Source organism: Streptopelia decaocto, assembly GCF_964273445.1.
Source record: "Streptopelia decaocto genome assembly, chromosome: 2".
Classification (NCBI taxonomy): Eukaryota; Metazoa; Chordata; class Aves; order Columbiformes; family Columbidae; genus Streptopelia; species Streptopelia decaocto.
Window position 1 is genome coordinate 88951691 of NC_138655.1, and position 21773 is coordinate 88973463.

Sequence of the window (21773 nt, forward strand, 5' to 3'; positions counted from 1 at the left end):
GAAGTCCAGAGTAGATAGTTGCAGTAGTTTGTACACTGGGACTTTATCTCGAAGGCCCACTGTGAGGAATTTATTTCTGCCCTTGAAGCACCAGGCTTCATACCTCTTTCAAATATTTTCCTCTTGTTAATGGCTGGAGATAGTGCTAACAAAAAAAAAAAAAAAAACCAAAAAAAACAAACACACAAAACAAACAAACAAACAAAAAAAACCCACAAAAAAACCCAGCCAAGTAAAAAGATTTACAAAAACAATGGCTGAAATAAACTGGGACTAAATTAGGAGCAGACTCACTAAGGAATTCCTGAAGTTTAAGTCCACAAAGACTGTTTACGTACTGACCCTCCTACAAACACTTACACACAAAATGCAGGGTCTGAATCAAAGCAGCTCAAATAAAGTGTTACTGTGTTTTCTTAACAGATTAAAAACCACATTTGTGTAATACTTGTGAGAGATCAGAATCAGATCTTTCAGCTCATGGCAAAACAGGCATCATGGTACTGAGGGATTTCTGGAGGTTTGTGTTTTATTTTTAAAGAAAACTTACAAGTTCTGCGAGGGTGAGTCAGCAGCAGGAATGCATAGATACTTCACTCCCTGTATAAAGAAGCAAAAAGGAATGAGAAGAAAATATCCAAGTTAAATACATTTACCTACCATGGTCCAAGTCTGCCCTAGACTGGTGCAGTTTTATTGGCTTTGAGGAAGGCACACCGTTATTCAGACAAGCAGAGATCATCTTTATGCAGCCAGATTTTAAAACACTGTTTTCACATCTGCTTTGTTGCTAAGGCACTAGCACATAGCTTAGTCAATGCTTATCCCAAGGCCCAATAGCAAGCTTTTTAAAATAGAATCATCTTTACTAAAAAGGTATAAACTTCTTTTTCAAAAATCTCATTCTTCTTACATTTCTAGTAAAACTAAGTTGCAATTTCTCCTGCCCTTCCCTTTCTCTGAATAGATGCTACAACTTAAAATTGTGATAAACAATTTATTTTGATCCCATGCAATCATTTTTCTTTACCTAGTTGATAAAGCAAACAAAATGCATTTCAGAGAAGAAACATGTTTGTGGTATAGGTCTTTTTTTTATTTTTTGAAACTTCAAGAAGGACAACCATAAAATTCATACTTTGCTTTCACAAAGTTAGCCTCACTTTCTTAGTCAGCTATCATAGTAAGTTACAAGATCAATTAGGGAAGTTAGATAACCATTTCTGATGCATTAAAAATGTTACCGGGTATATTTAAAACACCACTATAATCATACGCTACTGCTTTGCATTGTCAGCGCTCATTTTAACTGTCTTTTTATTTTCAAAGCTTGTTTTGCTCCTATGACTGTTAAGAAAACGAACACGTCTGAAAGCATTTTTAGCTAACTTCTCAAATAGGACTTCCAAGAATACAGGTTGCAGCTCAGACACACGAAACCTAAATCATTCACTGGACATCTTTCAACTTATCTCAAATGCAGAGTTATGAGTTTTTCAGATGTACTTGTAAAGAAAAGGATTCACAGGAAAATTCCACCATAAAATGCACCTTAGTTTATCTTTCTGTAACAATGCAAACCCCTGTAGCAACCCTGCATGTTCAACAACACACATGGAAGTTCACACATTTATCTGTAAGAGATCCTTTGCCAACAGGGTGGAACACAACATGCAACTACCAGGCATTTCATTTACCAGCTTGGGAGGGGTGTGTGGAAATTTTGGGGAATTTTCATTGCTCAACTGTGATGGCTACCTGAGGCAGCATCTTCTCCAACACCACTTTTGCTTTGCTGGCTCAGAAACCCCTCTTTAATTTCCCCTACACACAGTTTGTTACTTCACTTGCCATCTTACAACAAAGGGCAACCCCTTTTACAAGAGGTACTGACACCTGGCACCATGGTACACCATGATGTTAATCACCACTATGTCAGAAAGGATGTGGTAATACCTCACCCCCATCTCTTCACCATCACAGACACATGGCACCAGCCATTTTCTCAACCCACCAGAATCCCTCCAGCCAGTGTCTTCTTCATGGCCACACAAATTTAAGAGCCCTGTCCCCTCCATGCTTTTCTGGACTTCCTTGCTCTGACAGGCCATCCCCAGCATGCCACAACTGGAGGAGAATTGCTACTCTCTATGGCCTTCTGGTTTGGGGAAGGCTCTGCAGACAGTCCTAAGCATGGAGATGGTGACAGCGCCTGATGAGGGACACCACCAAGCCAGTGACAGCATGTGGCATCGTGCATGAGAGCTGCAAGGCAAAATGCAGCTGAGGTGAGAAAGAATGAGCAGTCAGTTTGCAAACCAAAGCAGCTTGCTGCTGGAGGCAACAGCACCAACAGGTAACAGTCCCTCCTACCCTGCCTCGGGAGAAGGGATGCCCGCAGTGGGAGACCAGGATTGCTCCACAGCCACAAGCTGATCCACAATGGCTTGCACAGATACATTCATTTAGAAAGGTGATGTAGCAGTAATATATACATTGGTAGACTGTTAAGGCAAGGATGACTATTATATTGTGGCAGATTAATTACGATAAGCATCTTGTATGATACATCTGAGAGGTTTATCTCAGACACTGGTATCACTTCAAGTGAGTCACTCCAGTAGAACAAGAGCCTGTGACCTGAAAGTAAATTTACATGCTAGTCTCCACACCTCTAGAGAACTCCATGCCAAGAATACCGCACCACTAGGGAAAAAAAAAAAAAAAAGGAAGAAAACAGAAGAGATGGGTTAACTCCAGTGCACTATATGCTAGAAGGTTCACTCCTCCAGCACACACTGATGCAAGTTGTTCCAGATTTCAGAAGCTATGGCACATGCTGAGTACATTTCACAGGCTGAGTGCAGAGGGGCTTTCAGATCATGTTCACTTTAAAAGCAGAAGTAGCACCAGCACAAGTTTAAGACCCACAATGTTCTTTTTTTGATATGGCTGGCTAGTTCCCACTACCACAAGCAAGCCTGAAACTACCCCTATGAGAGACCACACAAGGTACTGAATGGTACCTCCGGAGTTGTTCAGCACTTACAACTTCCAGCAAAGCCCATAGCATTCTTTTTATTACTTCACTTGCAAATGCTCTGCATCAGCCTATTAGCCTTATTAACATAGCTTCTCAGACAGGAGATGGTTAAAGTTACTGGAATTTGGTATTTTGACCGATGCATGTCACTTGTATGGGTTTTTTTTTGGAAGGCTGTGGTGATGGACTCCTCCCTGGGAGGAAATAATCACACACTCAACTCAGAAATAGTTACAGGTGGGATTTCAAATGTACTGTGCAGTGATCTAACCTGACTCCCACAAAAATCAACAGTGAAACTCTCAGCAGCTTTGACCCAAACACAGTTTGGCCAGAGTTGGTAACTCCTGAGAATCCCACCCTACCATCAAGTTTTACTTCTCTTGGTTGAAATAAGAATGATAATAACAGGATCAAATATAATTCATTGTAATCGGACACCTGAAATACAATAACACAAGATTGTATGGGGCAGGTATTAATAAATGAGACTTCAAGGGATTTTCGGTGTAGATATTTATATGCTGATTGCCAGAATTAGCTTTCCTCACATATGCTGGATAGACTTGCTTTTTTAAACATACTGGCAAAAGGAAAATACTTAATTAATAAATCCTGCTCTCTGTGACTGTTCTGAAAAAAAACAAACAAAACAAAACACTAGTCAGGGTTGTAATATTATTTGTATATTTGTGCCCCAAGACACTGTTGTCCTTCCTGCGCTCATACCCTGCAGACAACATCTAAGAACTGTCCCAAAGGGACCTTTCAAAGTAGAACAGTTTATGCCAACTGAACAAGTAAATACCTGCAACATTTTAGATGCGGTACTGGCATGAAAGAAAGATAGGGACATCACTGTTTTATTGCCTAGCAGTTTGTTTGCCATTCTGAAAATGGAAAGCATAAGATGTAAGTAAGAAAGCAATCACGGAAACAGTGACTAAAACAGAGTAAGCTAAATCAAAAGATTGTTGAAGAGTCAAACAGACCAGCTCCTAGTGAAAATTTCAACAGGCTCCAGATCAGTACTTAGTTTGCAGTTTCATTCAATAAACTTAAATCTGGTTGCAGATGCAATATACAAAGTTGAACCAAACTTGCATATTAATAAAGGTGGGAAGACAAATACAAATTTGATGTCAACCATAGGGAAGTTTTTTATTTATGAATTTATTTTAAAATCAACTCTTTTGTTGCCTAGGATTGACAATTCTCTAAAAATTATTCAGTGGAGGAAGGACAGAACAACTCAAAACAGGTATTGTACCACTTCACTGACACACACTAAATTAGGTTCCACAGAACAGCTTCTCATCCGAAAACTCGGTATTTGTTGAAAGCAAAGAGAAAAGCTTGCAATTATAAAAACTGATGAAAAGAGAAATACTATCTTAAATCCTACGTGAATATATCCACTTTATTTATTGAATACTGTTTAATGATATACTGTTATTCAAACATTTCTTCAGCTGACATCTGTCAGTCATGTCTTACCTCTCCAAACAAGCTTTTTCCCAAATTACCCATTTAAAAAAAGAAAATAAATAAATCCAACCTTTTCAATTAAACAGAAATTAATGTATGCTCTCATGTAATAAAATAGTTCATACATACAGAATGTGGTCAAACTCAAGCTCCCAGGCCAATGAGATGCTGAACACAGCTTTCTTCTGCTCATCTCTATATGCTATGACTCGCTACTTGTTACTTTTAAATCACTGCTCACTTTCCTTTCTCCAACAATCATCTTTATCAAACACCTCTACCCACTAATACACACACACACACTTCTCTAAGCTTTTTCCTTATTATTCGCACAACTATCCTAACTGACGCCACCATCAAATAAAAGCAGAACTCCCATTTCTCTTGGTGTTTTAACCTGTTAAGATTATCCTCAAAAAATCAGTAAAATAAAATATAATTTACTTTTCTGTTTTCTGTTTCAGCAGACAGAGTAACCACCAAAACTAGATTGCTATGTCTCTAAGGCCCTGAAACTAAATGCTACAGTTAAACCGATACAGTGAGAGCTAACAAAACTAGAACAAGTATTCTGATTTCAAGATTGGCAAAGTTGAAACAAGCGAGAGTTAAGCAAAATTTCTAAAATTCACTGTTATTTGGGAAATGACAACACTTGCACAATTTCATCACAGATTCTAGAACTAAGTCAGTTCTGCTGCAGTGAATATCAAGGTATTAAAAGCAAAGATTTACGTGCACACATATATGCAGAGTCTTTACACTACAGTCAATAAGGTATTCATGGAATTGCAGTTGTTTTCAAATTTCTAATTATTTTAGAGGTCAATCTACTAATATTGTAAACTGAACAGTTATCTCACATTTGGAAAAGTCACTAAGATTACAGAACAACACCTTCCTAATACCACTGTCTTTTAAAAAAGATCATTAAATCTTTGTTATTAAATCCAGTTTTTTCATTAAATGCTCACGAAATGCAGCAGTCCAATTTAAAGAACACCATTTCTATTCTACTTACCTATAAACTATTTTTAAAAGTCCAATTTCATTTTAACTAAACTTGTAAAAACTGGCACTTGTGGTTTTTTTAGTAGAACATGTAGAATTTTGCAGCAGCAAAATGACACATCTACAAGTGCTACATGCCAGATAACGGGTCAGTGACTGAGAATAGGATCCCTAAAGAACACACAAAGTTAATCACACAATACCAAGAAAAATTTTGACTCTGAACAGGATAAGGTCCAAAAGTACTGTGAGACATACGCGGTGCTTATGAGGATGTTTGCTCCTTTGTAATAACTGAAGATGTTCTGAAGTCATTAAGAATTACGTTCTGTTTGATTACATCCTAAATCATACTACCATATGGTTTATCTGTGAAAGAAAACTGTCCTGCCACTTTTACACAACTGAGTACTCTAGCAAAACAGTATGCATGAGAATAAAAGGAAGGACTTAAAATGCTACTCATTATTTCATGTTTAGTGGGTTTTCCAAGTAACGCTTTTTACAATTGTTCTTCAGAACATTGGCCCTACCTAATGCTATACATACAACATTTCTGATATTCTAGTTAGCACTGGAAACTTGAATCTAGAATTTCAGATGTTAAAAGGCAAAGAGGGGGAGAAAGAACCTCAAATTACAAAATTTCTGTTCTCCAAGGGCAGGGGTGGGGGACAGGGTTGTAAAAAAGAAAAAAAAAAAAACGTTCAAGAAGAGCTGGATTGTATTTTTGGCATTAAACCTCTCTATTTAAATTTATGTAAAGATACGATCAACGACTTCCAAGAAATTTTTTTTAAACCTAAAACCCTAAACTTAAATTTGTGAACCCAGATGCAAATAGAAAACCTCCAGCACCTGGCAAGTTCTTTCAGGTTAGTCAAAAACCATGTGTTAATTTGAGTCGTCACATCAACAGACGAGGGCAGGACGACTTATTTTTGTTTAGGGGTATTTCAGAAAAAAAGCTAAAGTGGGAAACAACGGGCACGAAGCTTCTTCAAGCCAAACCAACAAGAGTTTATCTAGGGTTTTGTCCAGTAATGCACCAAACTGAACCTGCTAAACTGAAAACGGTTTAACCGTTTGTTTGTCCTTTCAGTTACCTTCTGTAGCAATCACCATTGGTGCCAATTTTATTAATGACTCAGTGAAAATACATTTGTGCTTCAGCAAAAAACAACCACTAATTGACTTTAGGGAACAACACACTCAGGTTTGGTTTTGAAAAATATTATAGATGAAATTGAAATTACATGAAGAATGTGAACCACAGAAAGCAGGATGCTACTGCAATACAATTTATTTGTTCGGTTTGTGTTATCTTGAATAATACAATAGCTTTCACAAGTCAAGGGTTTTTTTGCAATGTTTATTCATAGTTTTCTTAGGAAGTAGTCTCAGTGACACTTCTGAAAAGTCCCTGTCATTAAGGCTGGAATGTGCCAATCACAAATATAAAGCGGCCTTTTAAAGCTCTATCCCATCTCAACTCTATCACCCCTTCTAGAATTATAAGCGGGTGAACAGTGAAGGATTTTACTTTACTTGCACAGAGCTGCACATATTATTTCTAATCCTAACCCTGAATTCCAGTTCTAACCTGGCTCATCCGAAGGAATGTAGACTGTGAGAAAACACTAATGAGTTTATACTAAATTGTGACTGATCTCCTTTAGGACACAACAAGAATATCTACAGGACTACATACTTCAGCTGAGAGAAGGACCTTGTTAGTCCACCTTGATTAGATGATTTATTCAAGCCTCACAGGCATTTCAGGGTGCATCAAACATCTGAGCACTACCTATGGCACTTGGTCCCTGAACTGTGAAGGGGTACTCAAGGAGTGCTACAATAAAATAATGTATCCCACCTGCCTCTTTCTTTCAGGGAATGCTGGAACATGATTGCTACACCTTTGGAATATGCTCACATTACAAGCATGGATTAAGGCACTCTCGATATCCTCTCCTCTACACAGAGCAGGTCAGAGCATTTGCTCTGTTTTGGTCAACACTGCTTCCAAGCCACGAGAAACAAAGATTCACATGCACACATATATATGCAGAGCTTTTACACTACAGTTAATAAGGTATTCATGGAATTGCACTTGTTTTCAAATTTACTCTTTTGCAAACAGCTTGCCATTGAAAGCTTCAAATGGTCCTCATCCTCCTCTCCTTGCCATCTGCCACCACAGGAACGTACTTCCCGACATGGCCAGTGTGTGCTGAGCAAGTCAAACAGGGAACTAAGTCTCAGTGCATCACCACAGCAGCCTCTGCCAAAGATACCTCATGATGAAGGCCTGGCATGACACGCTTGAAAAGCTGCTTTGTAGAAGTCTCTTGTTGGCTTCTTAGTGGGCTACCGATGTCATTTTTGAAAAATTAGTCAGAGCTCCCAACTTCACCACCAGAGCCAATGCCAAACGGGGCATTACTCCAAACTAGAGAGAATCTTCTGGTGCCACTACACCTGAAAGAAAAATGGTAGCTATTTTGCTCAGCATGGTCTTCTGAAACATCTCATGAGGGGAAACCCTTACCATGAAAAGGCAGTAAAACATCATAGAAGAAAGTTTTTTTTATTAGAAGAAGCACTTGTATACTTCCTTAAGATGGTAGCACAAAGCCTGAAAATTCACAGCTTCCAACACTGGTGATATAAGAGCTTAGTGCTACACATGGAAATGCAACAGTCTGACTTGACCAAACTATTAATTTGCAGAGGTAATCTTTATAAAACAGCAATGACTTTGCAATATGATATTAGCAACTGATTTTGAAGGCTATCTTGCCATCTTCCTCTTTAATATTGCCCATAAGTCTTTGGGCTGGATACCAAAGACAGCGGAGGCTATGCAGAGAACACGTTGCCCAACCACACCCAGCAGGGTCTTCTCCCATCATATCATTAAGATGCAATTTTCATATATGAGTGGCCTCCTACAGCTCAAGACTTCATATGCTATCCAATATTGTTACACATTTTTAATATAGTAATTCTCAGTTGCTCAGCAGCATATGTCCAGAATTAGCACATGCTTTTTTCTTAAAAAAAAAGGAAAAAAAACCACCCAAACAAAACCACACACACACCAGGGCTGATTGGTTTCCCATTATTTCCCTATTTAGTTATTTTGTGCTGAGCAGTGAAATGCTTTTGAGTCCAGACAAACTCCTTCTGGACTGGTGTCTGTGTGAGGATACTCCTTTGGATTGCAGAACCAAAGAAGAAAGCACTAAGGCAGCTTTCAGCACTTCCCGAGTTATCAGCTAGGGGAGCTGGGGGCATGACACAATAATTGTTTCTTTTGTTTTAGCACAGGGTAATCCCTGCTATATACCCCCTGCCAAAAAAAAAAAAAAAAAAAAGTCAGTTCAGAATATGCAACCACAAGAGAAAGAAACAAAATTTCTACAAACTGGTGATGGAAAGAATAAGAAAACTAAAAGAGGCTATTCACCTTCAAAGCTTCAGTAAAAGCTCCCCCGTAGGAAGCCTCATCACATTAAGTGGTCAGAGTGGATATGATAGGTTTCTATAGCAAAAACCAAACTAGGTGGAAAAATACTATCCACAAACTATGCTAAGTAGATAGATTACTTGCATTGTACTAGAGTTGCCAGTTCAGTTCCTCTATAGCTTAGATTGCTTTCTTTTCTAAAAAACTGCACATGTATAGTCTGAAGATCATCTGTAAGCATGCAAGACTATAACGTACAGCTAAAGCTGCATTAAGATTTACAACATCAGCCAGGTTTAAAAAATATGAAATGAGATTTCAGATCTTAACGCAAGCCAATATGAATGCATTATCTATACTGGGTCTGTAGTCTATGACCATTCAATCTTAGAAACATATCTCAGTTTTTGATATTTCAGTCATTTAGCTCTTCCCTTTCCTTAAAAGGTCTGGACTCACACTATTTTTTTTAATTCACAAATTTGATCCATCACTTCCTCTTGTGATTTCCCCAGCTGCAATTTTCTCACCCTTAACACCTCACAAAGCAGGAATATCACAGCACTCAGCAGAGAGAAAACTAGTGCAGAGAAGTTATACAGCTTCTCCATAACGTTCTTATTTTTCTACAACTTCTAGTCCTCGCACTTACTGGTTCTGTTCCAGTTACTGTATCTTTTTATGGCCTGTATTCCATTAATGCATTTGGCTGTTCACTCAGGGAGTGTGAAAGGTTGTTCTAAAAGATCAACACTGATTTTTTTAACTGTGCTCTTCTCTTTGCGTTCAGCTTCTTAAATGCTGAGTATTTGAAACCCGATTTCTACCCTGATTAAAAGTTAAAATTTGCAAGCAAAAAAAAAAAAAAAAAACAAACCAAAACAAAAATTCTTTATAACATGACCTGGCCTGTGAAGTTTTTCATTTTCTAAGATACTGTTCATTTAAGTTGTGCTGGCTGTACAAGCTAAGACTGGACAAGAAAGATGCTTAGTTCAGTCAGGAATTAGCTCTTCTCTACCTCCCCCATCCCTCCACCCACCTACTACATCAACACATATTTAGGTACTCATCAATTCGGAAAAAGGGGGAGGAAAACCACTACTCTGGACATAGCATGTAACAGATAGTGATGACAGTGTTAATAGCATCAGAATACAAAGAAATAATAATAATAACTGTCCTCTGCCGATGCTCTGGTTAACTATGCAGAATGAGAGGGAAAAGCATAAGCTATAAAGCTAATATTTTAAGAAAGTCAAAGAAGAGCAAGTGTTCCATAGGCATCACAGCATATTTTCTCAACAATCAGAAGACATTACTGCAATATTCAAAAATTTCCATACAGTGCTTTAAGATCACCCCTCTGTTTGGAGAAGAAATCCCATAAACAAGTAAGACTTGAAACAGAACCATATGGCTCATGAGTATTGCAGGAACACAGATCAGCCATTCGCATGAAATGGAGATGCCTAAAACTTAGACAGCTTTGGTACCGAGCAGAAAGAAAATTACAACACCCCCCAGGCAAAAAAATTGTGTGTATTTTGTTGAGATTTCATTTACTTGCACTTTATCCAAATGACTTTAATTGAAACTATCACATACACTGACAGACTCTTTCCTCATCTGAAAAACAACAACAACAACAAAAACACTAAATAAAAGCAAAATAAATATTCTGTAACAACAGAAAACACAGAAAGAAAACTGACATGCATATAGAAGCCACATACTTGCAAAAGCCTGCTCTTAACGTAATTTGTCATAAACAAAATGAGCAGTAGAAAGCTTTTGTGGCAGAGGACAGTACAAGAACGCCCAAGTAATCTCCTGTTGATTTAATATCATAATGATCACGCTAATGTTGATGTCTCCAAGATGAGTGCAGCACACAGTGCTACCTGCAATGCAGCAGTGGTCTGTCTGATAATGCAATAAATAAATTAATGCTGAAAGACTCTACAACCACAGGTGACTAGTAACAGGATTCATACATTTACTAGATCAAACCTCGGGTGCAGGTCAAGAGCAATAGCAAAATTAATGGTAACTGACGTGTGGTGGACTATGTGAAAGAAGCTGGTAGTTTCAGTCCCTTTCCTGATTGATGGACAGGTGTCCATGATGCACACAACAGTCACAACTGGCACCTCAAAGCATCTCAGATGGACCACGGAGAGTGAAATGTCCTGACTGTGAAGTGCAAAGCTCAGACACCCATGTACCACAGCCTTACTTGAACCAACTTCCACACAAAAAAAAAGGAGTGTGTGAGAAAATACACTGTTGCCTCTGGCAATATACTTCAGCAATTACTTACCTTCACAATTCTAGTCTGAATCTGTGTGACATCATCTGTTAGCCACACATATTGTGCTGTTAGCCACACATATTGCACTGTTCTCTGAGGTGGGTTCTCTGCCTCTCTTTGGGAATAACACCTCCCTGGGACAGGGCTTGACTGGCCAGCTGACTAGAAGACCTTCTAGCACCCCTTTCCCCTCCAGGGCTCATGCTGTGCTCTTTCCTGCATTACACACAGCAATCGCTGCCCAAGGCACTGGAGGAAGCATTCTGGTTTTTGCCAGTATTTCAGCATGTGTACAAGTGTGTGGTTGAAGGGGCCAGGAGGGGAAAGGTAAGAATGTGGGCTAAGGATGTTAAGGATGCTGCAAGTTCAGCTGTTTGGACATAGCTGTCCACCACAGCATGTACTTTCCAGGATGGGATGCAGCAGTCTTCAAGCAGCAGCACAATCCACATCAACATCCTATTTGGTTTGGGCCCACATTCATCTCCATGTAATATGCCCCAGAACAGGGTCAAACACCTGGAAACTCCAGAGAAACACTCTTAGCTTCAGTGGACTCACGACCAGATTTTTATAGGCAAGATTAACAAGATTTGCCTTTACCTCCTTCACTTAGGTCAACTGGCACAAAACTTGTTAGACTCCAGATCTTTTTTTAATCCAGATGTTTTACAATGAGGGTGGTAAAATACTGCAATATATTGCCCAGAGAGGTGGTAGTTGCCCTATCCCTAGAAACATTCAAGGCCAAGCTGGATGGGGCTCTGAGCAATCTGATCCAGCTGAAGGCGTCCCTGCTCATTACAGGGGGGTTGGACTAGATGACCTTTGAAGGTCCCTTCCAACCCAAACCTTTCTATGATTTTATGATCTAATGCAGCAGAATAACACCTAGCTGGCATCCTTTGAAGCAACATCGGGGAAAAATTGCTCAGGATTATTTAAAAGTGCTTCCACATTCTCTGTGAGTCCTGACTGACTGCACCAGCTTGGTTACGACCTGGCTTTAAAAAGGAAGTTCTACCAAGAGATCCAAAGTCACTTGCAGATATGCTATTATTTAAAGCACACTCTGAGATATGTTTCCGCATCTGCTTTTCAGTGTCTCTCAAAATCCGAACAGAGATTTTAAAACTTGAACTAGCTGAGGAACAGATTAGAAAGCAGGTGGCAAGAAATCAAATTATTCTCCTCTGTATAGGGGTTTTGTGTGGATTTATAAAACATCTGTGAGTGTTCCATGGGCAGCTGTCCAAAGTGCTCTGGAGGAGCCAAGCTGATTCACCAGGGCTGTGCCTCTGTGCCTCCATGGGAACAAACATGATGCTGTTGGACATGGCTCTTACTCAGAGGTGACTTCTGCGCATCTGAAATAACAAACCTCATTCCATGCTGCATGCAGTCCTTTCTCTTTGACATGCCAACAGCTACCTATAGGGTTTTTTTTTCTGATGGATTTACAAACATGCATCTTTAAACTACAAAATGCTTACCTAAGTGATTAAGGTTCTGTAAAACAATGGTGTACTTCAATGGAACAATAGCCTTAGGATGCTCGCTAAATATAAATTAATTTCAGGCTTGGTTTTATTAGAAAACTAATTTCCTTGAAACACTTCATACAAAAAGAACTAAGGATCAATTTTGCAGTATAGTTCAGGCCAGACATCGGCAAATTTGTTCCAGTCTAAATCACCTGAATTCTTACAAAAGAATTCTACGTCTTGTACTTAATGCAGGCTGCCAGTGTCTAAAGGTAAATGTCTTAGAATCCAACTGATTTTTAAACTTACTTTTTTCCAGTTATTCCAGCATGAAGGCATGCAATAAGTTAAGGCCAAACTTTGATTATGAGCCACCCATAAAGCAGACATCCACAAGGGTTTGTACCTGATCATCAAGATAATGTCTGAAACCAAATTTCATTAAGTTACTTCTCAACAGGCCCACACTATGGCACCTAAACAGATTTAATAAATAGGTTTTTGTGAAACTCTTCAATCATTTTCTACTAAGTCGGCAAGCTATGAGGAACTAAAGCAACATATATTCAAATCCCGCAGTATATAAAAAGCACAGTGGAAAGCATATTCTAAACAGAATCAAGTAAAAATGGTCTGTAACATCACAGAGAGGGGAAATGCTCTAAGTTACTAAAGTAGAAAATAATTTTACAATCTGTAGCAAGTTGGTGTTCACCACATACACTGATGCTTGCTTTTATTCCTTGAGTATTGCATTCTTGGGTACGGACAATGAATCCAGCTTGGTCATTTTTGCTCTCTACTCACCACTATCAGCTTTAAGTACTGTATCAGAAGTGCATTAAAACAGTTATTACCAAAACTCCAAAATCTGACAAGCAAGGTGTGGGTAATTTGTCACCTCTTTGAGAGTTATGGTATGCATCCATATTCGTTTGTTCCAGAGACAGCCAAAAAAGGCCAAATCCTCTTTGACAACATGTTACTACAACACAAATGAGTTTTCAAAATCTAAAAACACTTATTTTCCATGGCTTGCACAGACAGTTTTAATTAAATATTTGTAGCTTTTCCTATAGGTTGACGAGGAAATACTTGAGATAAAATATTGTTAGTAAGACAAATGCAACTACCATAGTCCAAGAAAAGGCAACTTTTTACAGATGATCAACATCTACATATATACACACATACAAAACAGAGAACCTTGAAGGGGGGGGGGGGGGAGGGGAAAGATTCTCCTACCACTGCAATTCCACGTTTACAGGTCTGAGTAACATTGGGTGGATTTCTGAACACAGATGTAAGGCCTCACCTTTCAAGAGTGAAATCTGAGGGGGAAGGAGAAAAGGGAGACACATTGGGAAAGCATTTCCTTTTGACTTCAGTGGACTTGAGAACAAGCCCCAAGCACAGTGGGGATACACAAGCTGTAAACAAACCTACCTACAACCTAATATGTTCCTAGGCCCTTGTTCCTAAGCAGAAGTATTTATTTGCAAACAAGCAATGCACTAAGACCATGAATGATAAAGTAATTAATACTCAGCTCAGCTCCCAAGCAAACTAAACTTGCAATCCTTCCACTACTTTAAGAACAGGATAAAAGTTTTAACAGTTGTCTTCAAGATCACCAGCACACAAAGGAGCATACTGCATGCTGAGAAAACTCTTCTTTTAGATGCAAGGGTGAATAAAGCAAGTCCAGCTTCAATCAGCCACTACTTGTTCCAATGCCACTGTAATTTTTGAGACACTATTGCAAACCAGATTGGGAACAGATCTGGATAAATATAATTGGTCATTTCTTCTGTGGGGGTAGCTAGAGGGAGAAATGGTGACTTGGTTATATTTAACTCACAAAAGCTCCCAGATCCATTTACCGTGCAGCCCCACAAACTGATGCACCACTGCAAGCAAAGAGGTGGCATGTGGGCTGCTGAAACTGTCAGTCACCACCACAAGAAACACTGGCCTGAGGCTGCAGCTGATCTGTGCCATAATTAGTCTTCCTACTTTTCTAGTCATGATAATAAAACAAAGCAAGCTTCTATTCATTTTCAAGAACAGCACCATAGAGGAAACATTATATGTCCCTTACTCAGTACAACTATTTCTCTCTTCAACCAATAGCAGGTTTGAAATTCAGTATGTTTCAGACATAACAAGCACCAGGCACAACAGAAGTCAAATGGATAGTACAATAAAATCAACAGCTAAAGCTCTGCTTCAGCACACTTCTCAGTTCAAGGTCAACCCTGAATTCACCATTAACTTGATTTTGGTTTTAATCATGGCATACTATGGACATCTTTTGTTCAGCTTACCTACTGACTTGCCTAGGAGAGGTGGAAATTCTGTAGTTTAAGGACTGAATTCACTAGATACTTTTTACATTAAAAGAATGAAAAGTAGAGATTCCCAGCAGCATCTGAGGGACAAAACCAGCAACTGCCCTACCCACAATTTTGCCATATGGAATGCTGAGAAGGAACAAACAGATTTAACGGGACAACAGTTCCAAACACAAATCAAATAGCAGGATTTTAAGGAGTAGCAAAGCCCAGCCAGACTCCTCTCCCTCCAAGGTAAGCTGGCATAAAGAAGAAAGCACAACAGTCCATCACAGGAGACCTGCAGTCTGGTCCCAGCTCTTTCACTGCTTGAGACACAGCAACTCAAGTCATTTCAGCTCTTCAGATCAGCTTCCCTTCAGTAAAATGGGGAATAATACTTCATGTTAAATTGTTGGGGACTTACAGATACTCTGCTATATTAGATGTATCATATGAGGGAGCTCTGGAAAAGGACTGCAAACCTCTTACACAACCATTTGTTATGAAGATGCAAGAAGGGCTGTCCTAGTTTCAGCTGGGATAGTTAATTTTCCTCCTAGTAGCTGGTACAGCACTGTGTTTTGGATTTAGTATGAGAAGACTATTGATAATACATTGATGGTTTGATTGTTGCCAAGCAACGTTTATACCAAGTCACAGACTTTTCAGCAAGAAGGCTGCAAGTGCAGAAGAATCTGGGAGGGGGCACAGCCAGGACAGCTGTCCCAAACTGGACAGCTGACCCAAAGGGATATTCCATACCATGTGATGTCAAGCTCAGTATATATTTTGAGGGAAGAAAGAAGAGGGGGATGTTTGGAGTGATGGCATTTGTCTTCCCAAGTAACTGTTACACACGATGGAGCCCAACTTTCCTGGGAATGGCTGAACACCTGCCTGCCCATGGGAAGTGGTGAATTAATTCCTTGTTTTGGTTTCCTCACGTGGCTTTTGCTTTACCTATTAAACTGCCCTTATCTCAACCCACTAGTTTTCTCATTTTTGCCCATCCAATTCTCTCCCCCATCCCACCAAGAGAGAGAGCAAGCAGCTGTGTGTGGCTTAGTTGCTGACTAGAGTTAAACCACAACATGGGCCCAAGTACAAGGAAGGTTTGGTAGTGAGGAAGGGGAAGAAGGAATGTTGTTGTTTATCTGATGCTTCAACTCCACACAGAAGGAAACTTACCTTTACTACTAAATAAATAACACAATCCCATTATTGTTACATTGATTGACACTGTAAGTGTCTCTTCCTTTGCCAGTTGCATTTCTTGTTGTTATAACAGGAGCAACAACAAAATCTGTGACTGGATCTCAAGACTACAGCTGTCAACTATTTCAATAAGAAATTCAGTCTCAAAACACCAATTGTACAGAACAAAAAAATTAACTGAAGATGACTATAAGAGTCAACTGCAAACTAAGGATTTACCATAGAGTCCTCCACACATCTTACCTCAAGCATAGGACGGGCACTGTCGTGGATTGAAAGAATGTGCGTGATGTTATTCTTACTCAATTGCTCTACATCTCGGGCATCTGCAATAAAGGAAAAAAAGGAAGATAATTTCTTTAATCGCCTGAAATAGCCCACTCCCCTTTCCACTGTGCATGTTGCAAATCACTCATCATTGGTACATTTATTTTTGAAGCTTTGTGAAGTAAAGCAAAACCCCAAATGCAGCTGTTCTAGAACACCGTAATCAGAGTGGGTAACGGGAAGACACATTTCTAACTCCAAAACAAATTATATACTATATAAAGAACAAGTCTAAGTGACTCAGGAATGTGTTCTTAAGTCAGAAGTTTCATGTATTTTGCATCTGAAATATAAGCCTGTGTATGCCTGTGTGCAGGTGACAGCCACTTGAACAAGCAGTCAGAGCTTTATAGGAAACAGCTTACCTCCTCTCTACCCACAAATTCCCCTTCAGGAGATATATTTTCACTTGGGAGATAGACCTTCTGATATCCAGGTCTGAGGAGTAAACTCAACTCTACCACTTGAATTCAGGCACTAACAGGGAAGCCAAAAAAATAAGTAGAGTCTTATTTCCTGTGGACTAGTAGGGAAAAATGTGCATTTAGCCAATCCATGCCATAATTTTAAGTCTGAAAAGAGACAAAGATGATAAGGATATCAAAACGTATGAAAAAGCAAAACACTAGATTAAGGAAGCACAGTTGTGAAAAGGTGGTTCCTAGACCTGTAACCAAGGGGTTTCAGACATTCGAAACTGGAAAGCAAACTGGGGCGACCGAAAATTTCATGCTAGATATTGCAGAAGTATAGGTTTGTTTCTATGAGAAAGAAGGTAAAATCGATTACCTGTCATCAGTGAGCAACTCTCCCTATACTAAACCATTAGCATACCAGAAAATGACCTCAAAGAACCACTAACACAGGTAAAAGTTAGTTTGCATCCATTTACTCTAGAGCTTTTCGCTTGAGAATGGCACACCACACCATGGCAATTACAGCAGTGGTTTTGTGATGTGAACACCTGCCCGCCAAATCTGCCCATATAATCTGTTCACATTAGCCTGGTTGCACACAAAAAAAGAGCCCTGACCACAAAGGTTTCAAACCGGTTCTCTCTAGGTACAAAAATAACAATAGCATCACCTGTACATTCTTTATGTATGTGCGAGAGTTCAATCAGTATCTCTTGCTTCATCTTATTCCACTCTATTATAAAGTTTCAATGCCCTTTCTACGTCACAAAGAGGAATTGGACATTTAATTACATTGCCCCATAGACAAGAACCACGTGAGCACAATAATGGGCAATAAAATTTAAATCTAATCCAATTATGAAAGCTTCTCTAAGGCTAATAAAATGGAGAGAAGAGTCAAAAGTACATTGATTTCACTTGCTAATGGTCAAGCCTGCACAACTAATACAGATGCCTAATCCTTCAGGAGAGAATTAACACAAATTCCGTCTGAAACAGAATTAAGGTCTAGCTTCACAAAACAGTTACAATTTCCTAAAAAATCTCAGAGTGAGCATTTCAGAGAAGAAACACCAATGTTTGCCAAGAGAGGCCTTCTAATCCACCTGACCTTCAGTTTTACTAGCAGTGTGTAATACAGTCTTGATTCCTCAGAGAACACTTAAGCAGGCAAGGGTTTGGAAGCTCAGAAGCCAGTCTAAGCGCCCCGAAAAATCACTGCCTTCTGTTCTCCAAAGGCTAAGGACGGATTTCAGAGCCTGCTGGCTGGAGCTCATGGTGTTAATGCATAGCTAGCACAATGAGACTCCAATCGTCAGTATGACCCCCATGGTAAGAAATGGCTTGCCATACAAGGCAAACCGCTCTAAAAAGAGATATGGTCCAAATTAATGTTGGCTCCTTTGAACCAGTCTGAAAGGCCTAATGGACACAGTACAACTCAAAAGGACTGAGAAATTTTAATTATTCAGATAACCAAGGACTTAGGCTAAAGGAATTTCAACAAATCAAAACTATACAGAAAGACAGTGAGATTTCACATATTCCTAGAAACAAGCTGGAAATGGCTATCCCAGATCCACATGCCCAGGCAACCAGCAGGTCCTCAATGTATTTAGGAAATAACCTAATTTGGTTATTTTGTAATCAAATCACAAAAGCAGAGGAGAAAATGCCTCCCAGACAATGACTGTATTATCTCCATCTAAACTTTAAACTGTTTACAAAGGGGAATTTCCCCTGGTTCCCCAAGCACCTGCCATAAATCTCTACAGATACTACAGACAAAGCTATTTAAACAGCAGTACAAATGAGATACCCTGTCACTCGCCATCTCATACCATAAGCTACAAAAAAACTAAGGGGTTATGCAAGGGACCACCAAAGTCAGAAGAATCACCATTACCACAGCAATTCTAACTTCTTTACTGTAACACCATGCTACATGACCATATACAGGCTGACAGTTTGAAATCACAGTGTGAAACACCCCATTTCCAAATTTAAAGATGAGAAAAACCTGGTCCCTCAAATGTGCTATTATTCTTCACAGTCAGTTGCCTAATATTGCGTTTCATACAGCAAAGCTCTTCTCAGCTGATATGGACTTTTGAGTAAAGCCTTCAGGAAGCTCTTCTCACACAAAAGGACACAATTTACACTGGGGAAGTTTTCTTCTCTCTCTCCCACACCCATATTTAGCTTCTTTTCCCTCAATTTCAACCTATGACTCCTAGCTTAACCTCTACTCATATGCAGAGAGCTGCAAACACTTAATTGCAAATGCAATGGCAAAGTCATCAAAACAGCATGGTGTGGGGGAGGGGGTCATAATTTGTTTCCCTGCAGCACTGGGAAGCCTTACTGTGTGGCTGAGGAGCAAATCACGTCACATGTTGTGCTTCCATCCCTCATGTGGAAAAGGGAGACAATACTGCTCCGACCACTCTGATTAAGACACATCAATGAATGAAGGGCTCCAAAGCTAGAGTGATGAAGTCTCAAATACACATACAACCGTTCTCTCTCTATTTAGTATTTTAGTACCTCCATAGAGATGCAGGGTGAGGAATAAAGATTTCTCCTTTTGTAGAGTTAGATGGGAAGAAACAGCTGTAGAGTCTTTCCCACCTCTACTGCTAGCAATTAAATACAAAAGCATCCTGTCAGGAACAGGGGAAAAAAAGCATCACAGTGATATGGGCCTTATCTGCAACGTTTAACCACAACTCACCTGTGAATTTAGAAGATTAAATATCTCCACAAAATAAGTGAGATTACTTTATTTTCATTTTGTCACCTTTCTTCCCATTAGCCACCCAACCTAAACTAAAAACATCCTCCCCTTCTTTCTCTTCCAAAGCCAGCATTTATGACCTTGTTGTTAGTCCGAAAAGACAGACATGCTCCTATAACACAGTATACTAATAAGTATTTTAAGTTTCCAGTATAAAATTTTAGGCTATGTATGCAAAAACAAGGTAAGTGTTTAGAGAAGGCAAGTCAGCCCAGTACATACAACAGTATTAAGTCTCAATCTACAAATGTAGAAAGACTTCGGTTTCATCATCACTGGATTTACTATTATTTTTTAAATAAAACAAATTTTTGTCTACACTTTATTTTCTGCTTTAGAGAGAACTAGAAATAGACACCTAAAGGAGAACCTCCTCTCCCACAGTTCTGGGCACTAAGAGCTAATACTGAGAATGGTTTCCCATCCGGAAAGCTTTGTTCCACAGTCCAGTGATCCGCACTTACAGAGACACACACAGAAACTAAGCACACAAACAAAAACTTCACATCTCCTGTTCCCACTTCACACAATGTTCTAGTATATATTCTGTCCCAGTCTCTCAGAAGGACATTTTTGGGGTGTGAGAAAGGTGAGGAAAAGGGTCCAGTACTCTGTTTAATGAGAACATCTATAAAATGTCTTCTTCCAAAAGATGACTCTGAAAAAGGGAATAGTATCGTCACCCTCTCCTGTTTTCAGTACCTGAAATAAATCCTTAGAAAAGGGAACTTTTCCCTCCCCCCAAAAAAGCAACTGTTAACAGGAATTAACTGGATCTAGAAACACAGCAGAACTACTTAGAGGGCACTGCCTTTTTATATGCTGAGTTATGGGAAGGGCAGAAACTTCCCCAAGACTCTTCAGCTCATCCATAGCAACACTGGACTCTTTGGGGGGAATTAAACCTCATATTGTGGCTTTCCCTTTGAAATCAAAAAGCCCCCAAATATACCATTGGAAAAACTTGAATCTTCCAGATATGATTACAATCAAAGAAGGACACGAGCTCTTTAATATTCAAGGTAGGAACACTCTTCAGTCTCTGGTGGTTGCTACCACTACACCTTTTGATTTGGAAACAAATAAGCACTCATTTAGAACCCCATAACAAAATAAATGGTATTTTTTTCTATTTGTGCAAAAGCTAAAAAGCCCTGTCATATCAGTATCTCAAGGAACAAAGTACTTATTTTCATCATTAGCACAGGTGCCTTTCAAGGCACATCATTTTTCCAGTGCAGAAGGCACGTGGGCATGCAACCCCACAATAAATTGTCTTTTGAGAGGATTGAATTTCATCTGTACGATACAACTGGAACAAACCAAAATGAGCCCCAAACTAGAGGCAGGAAGAAAAGTTAACTTCCTCTTTCCCTTCCCTCATTTTTCTATCCTAGCCTCCCACCTTCAGCTTGCAAAGAAATAACTCCTCATCAGCTTTCACCAGAGCTCTGTTTCCTTCTAGGCTTTCAGACCAAACTCAGTCTTGGTGTTTTGTATGGACATCTGTGGTTCTTCTTGAATTTTTCTGCCCTCTAGCTGTGCAATTTCAAATACACTCAGGAACACACCACAGATTTAATGTACTAGTGATGAGTAGCATCGTGCTTATAGATCTCATAATACAACAAGCACTTAAGCACATGCCTAGTTCTATGCTTTTCCAGTAGAGTTTCCAGAGACATACTCAAGTCACATAGACTTAGTGGGATTTCAGCATGTACTTTGGTGCTTTCCATAATCAGGACTACAAGCAACTTTCTACCCTGAAGGCCCTAGGCTGGGTACAAAAAACTCTCTCATTCTTTGTGCCTAGAGGTTTGCACAGCAGCAGCACACAAACCAGAAGCAGCAAGCTCAACTCCCATTT

At 39.4% G+C, this 21773-nt stretch overlaps 1 protein-coding gene across 2 annotated transcripts in view; it reads right to left on the reverse strand.

The window, feature by feature from the left end:
• DUSP22 (dual specificity phosphatase 22) overlaps positions 1-21773 on the reverse strand; it is a 49473-nt gene that overhangs the window by 13685 nt on the left and 14015 nt on the right. For both annotated transcript variants that reach the window (XM_082045999.1, XM_082046000.1), the window contains exons 3-4: positions 16607-16689; positions 551-600 (exon numbers count right to left, since the gene is read on the reverse strand). In XM_082045999.1, the coding sequence (XP_081902125.1) occupies positions 551-600; positions 16607-16689 (133 nt within the window). The remainder of the gene's footprint in view (positions 1-550; positions 601-16606; positions 16690-21773) is intronic.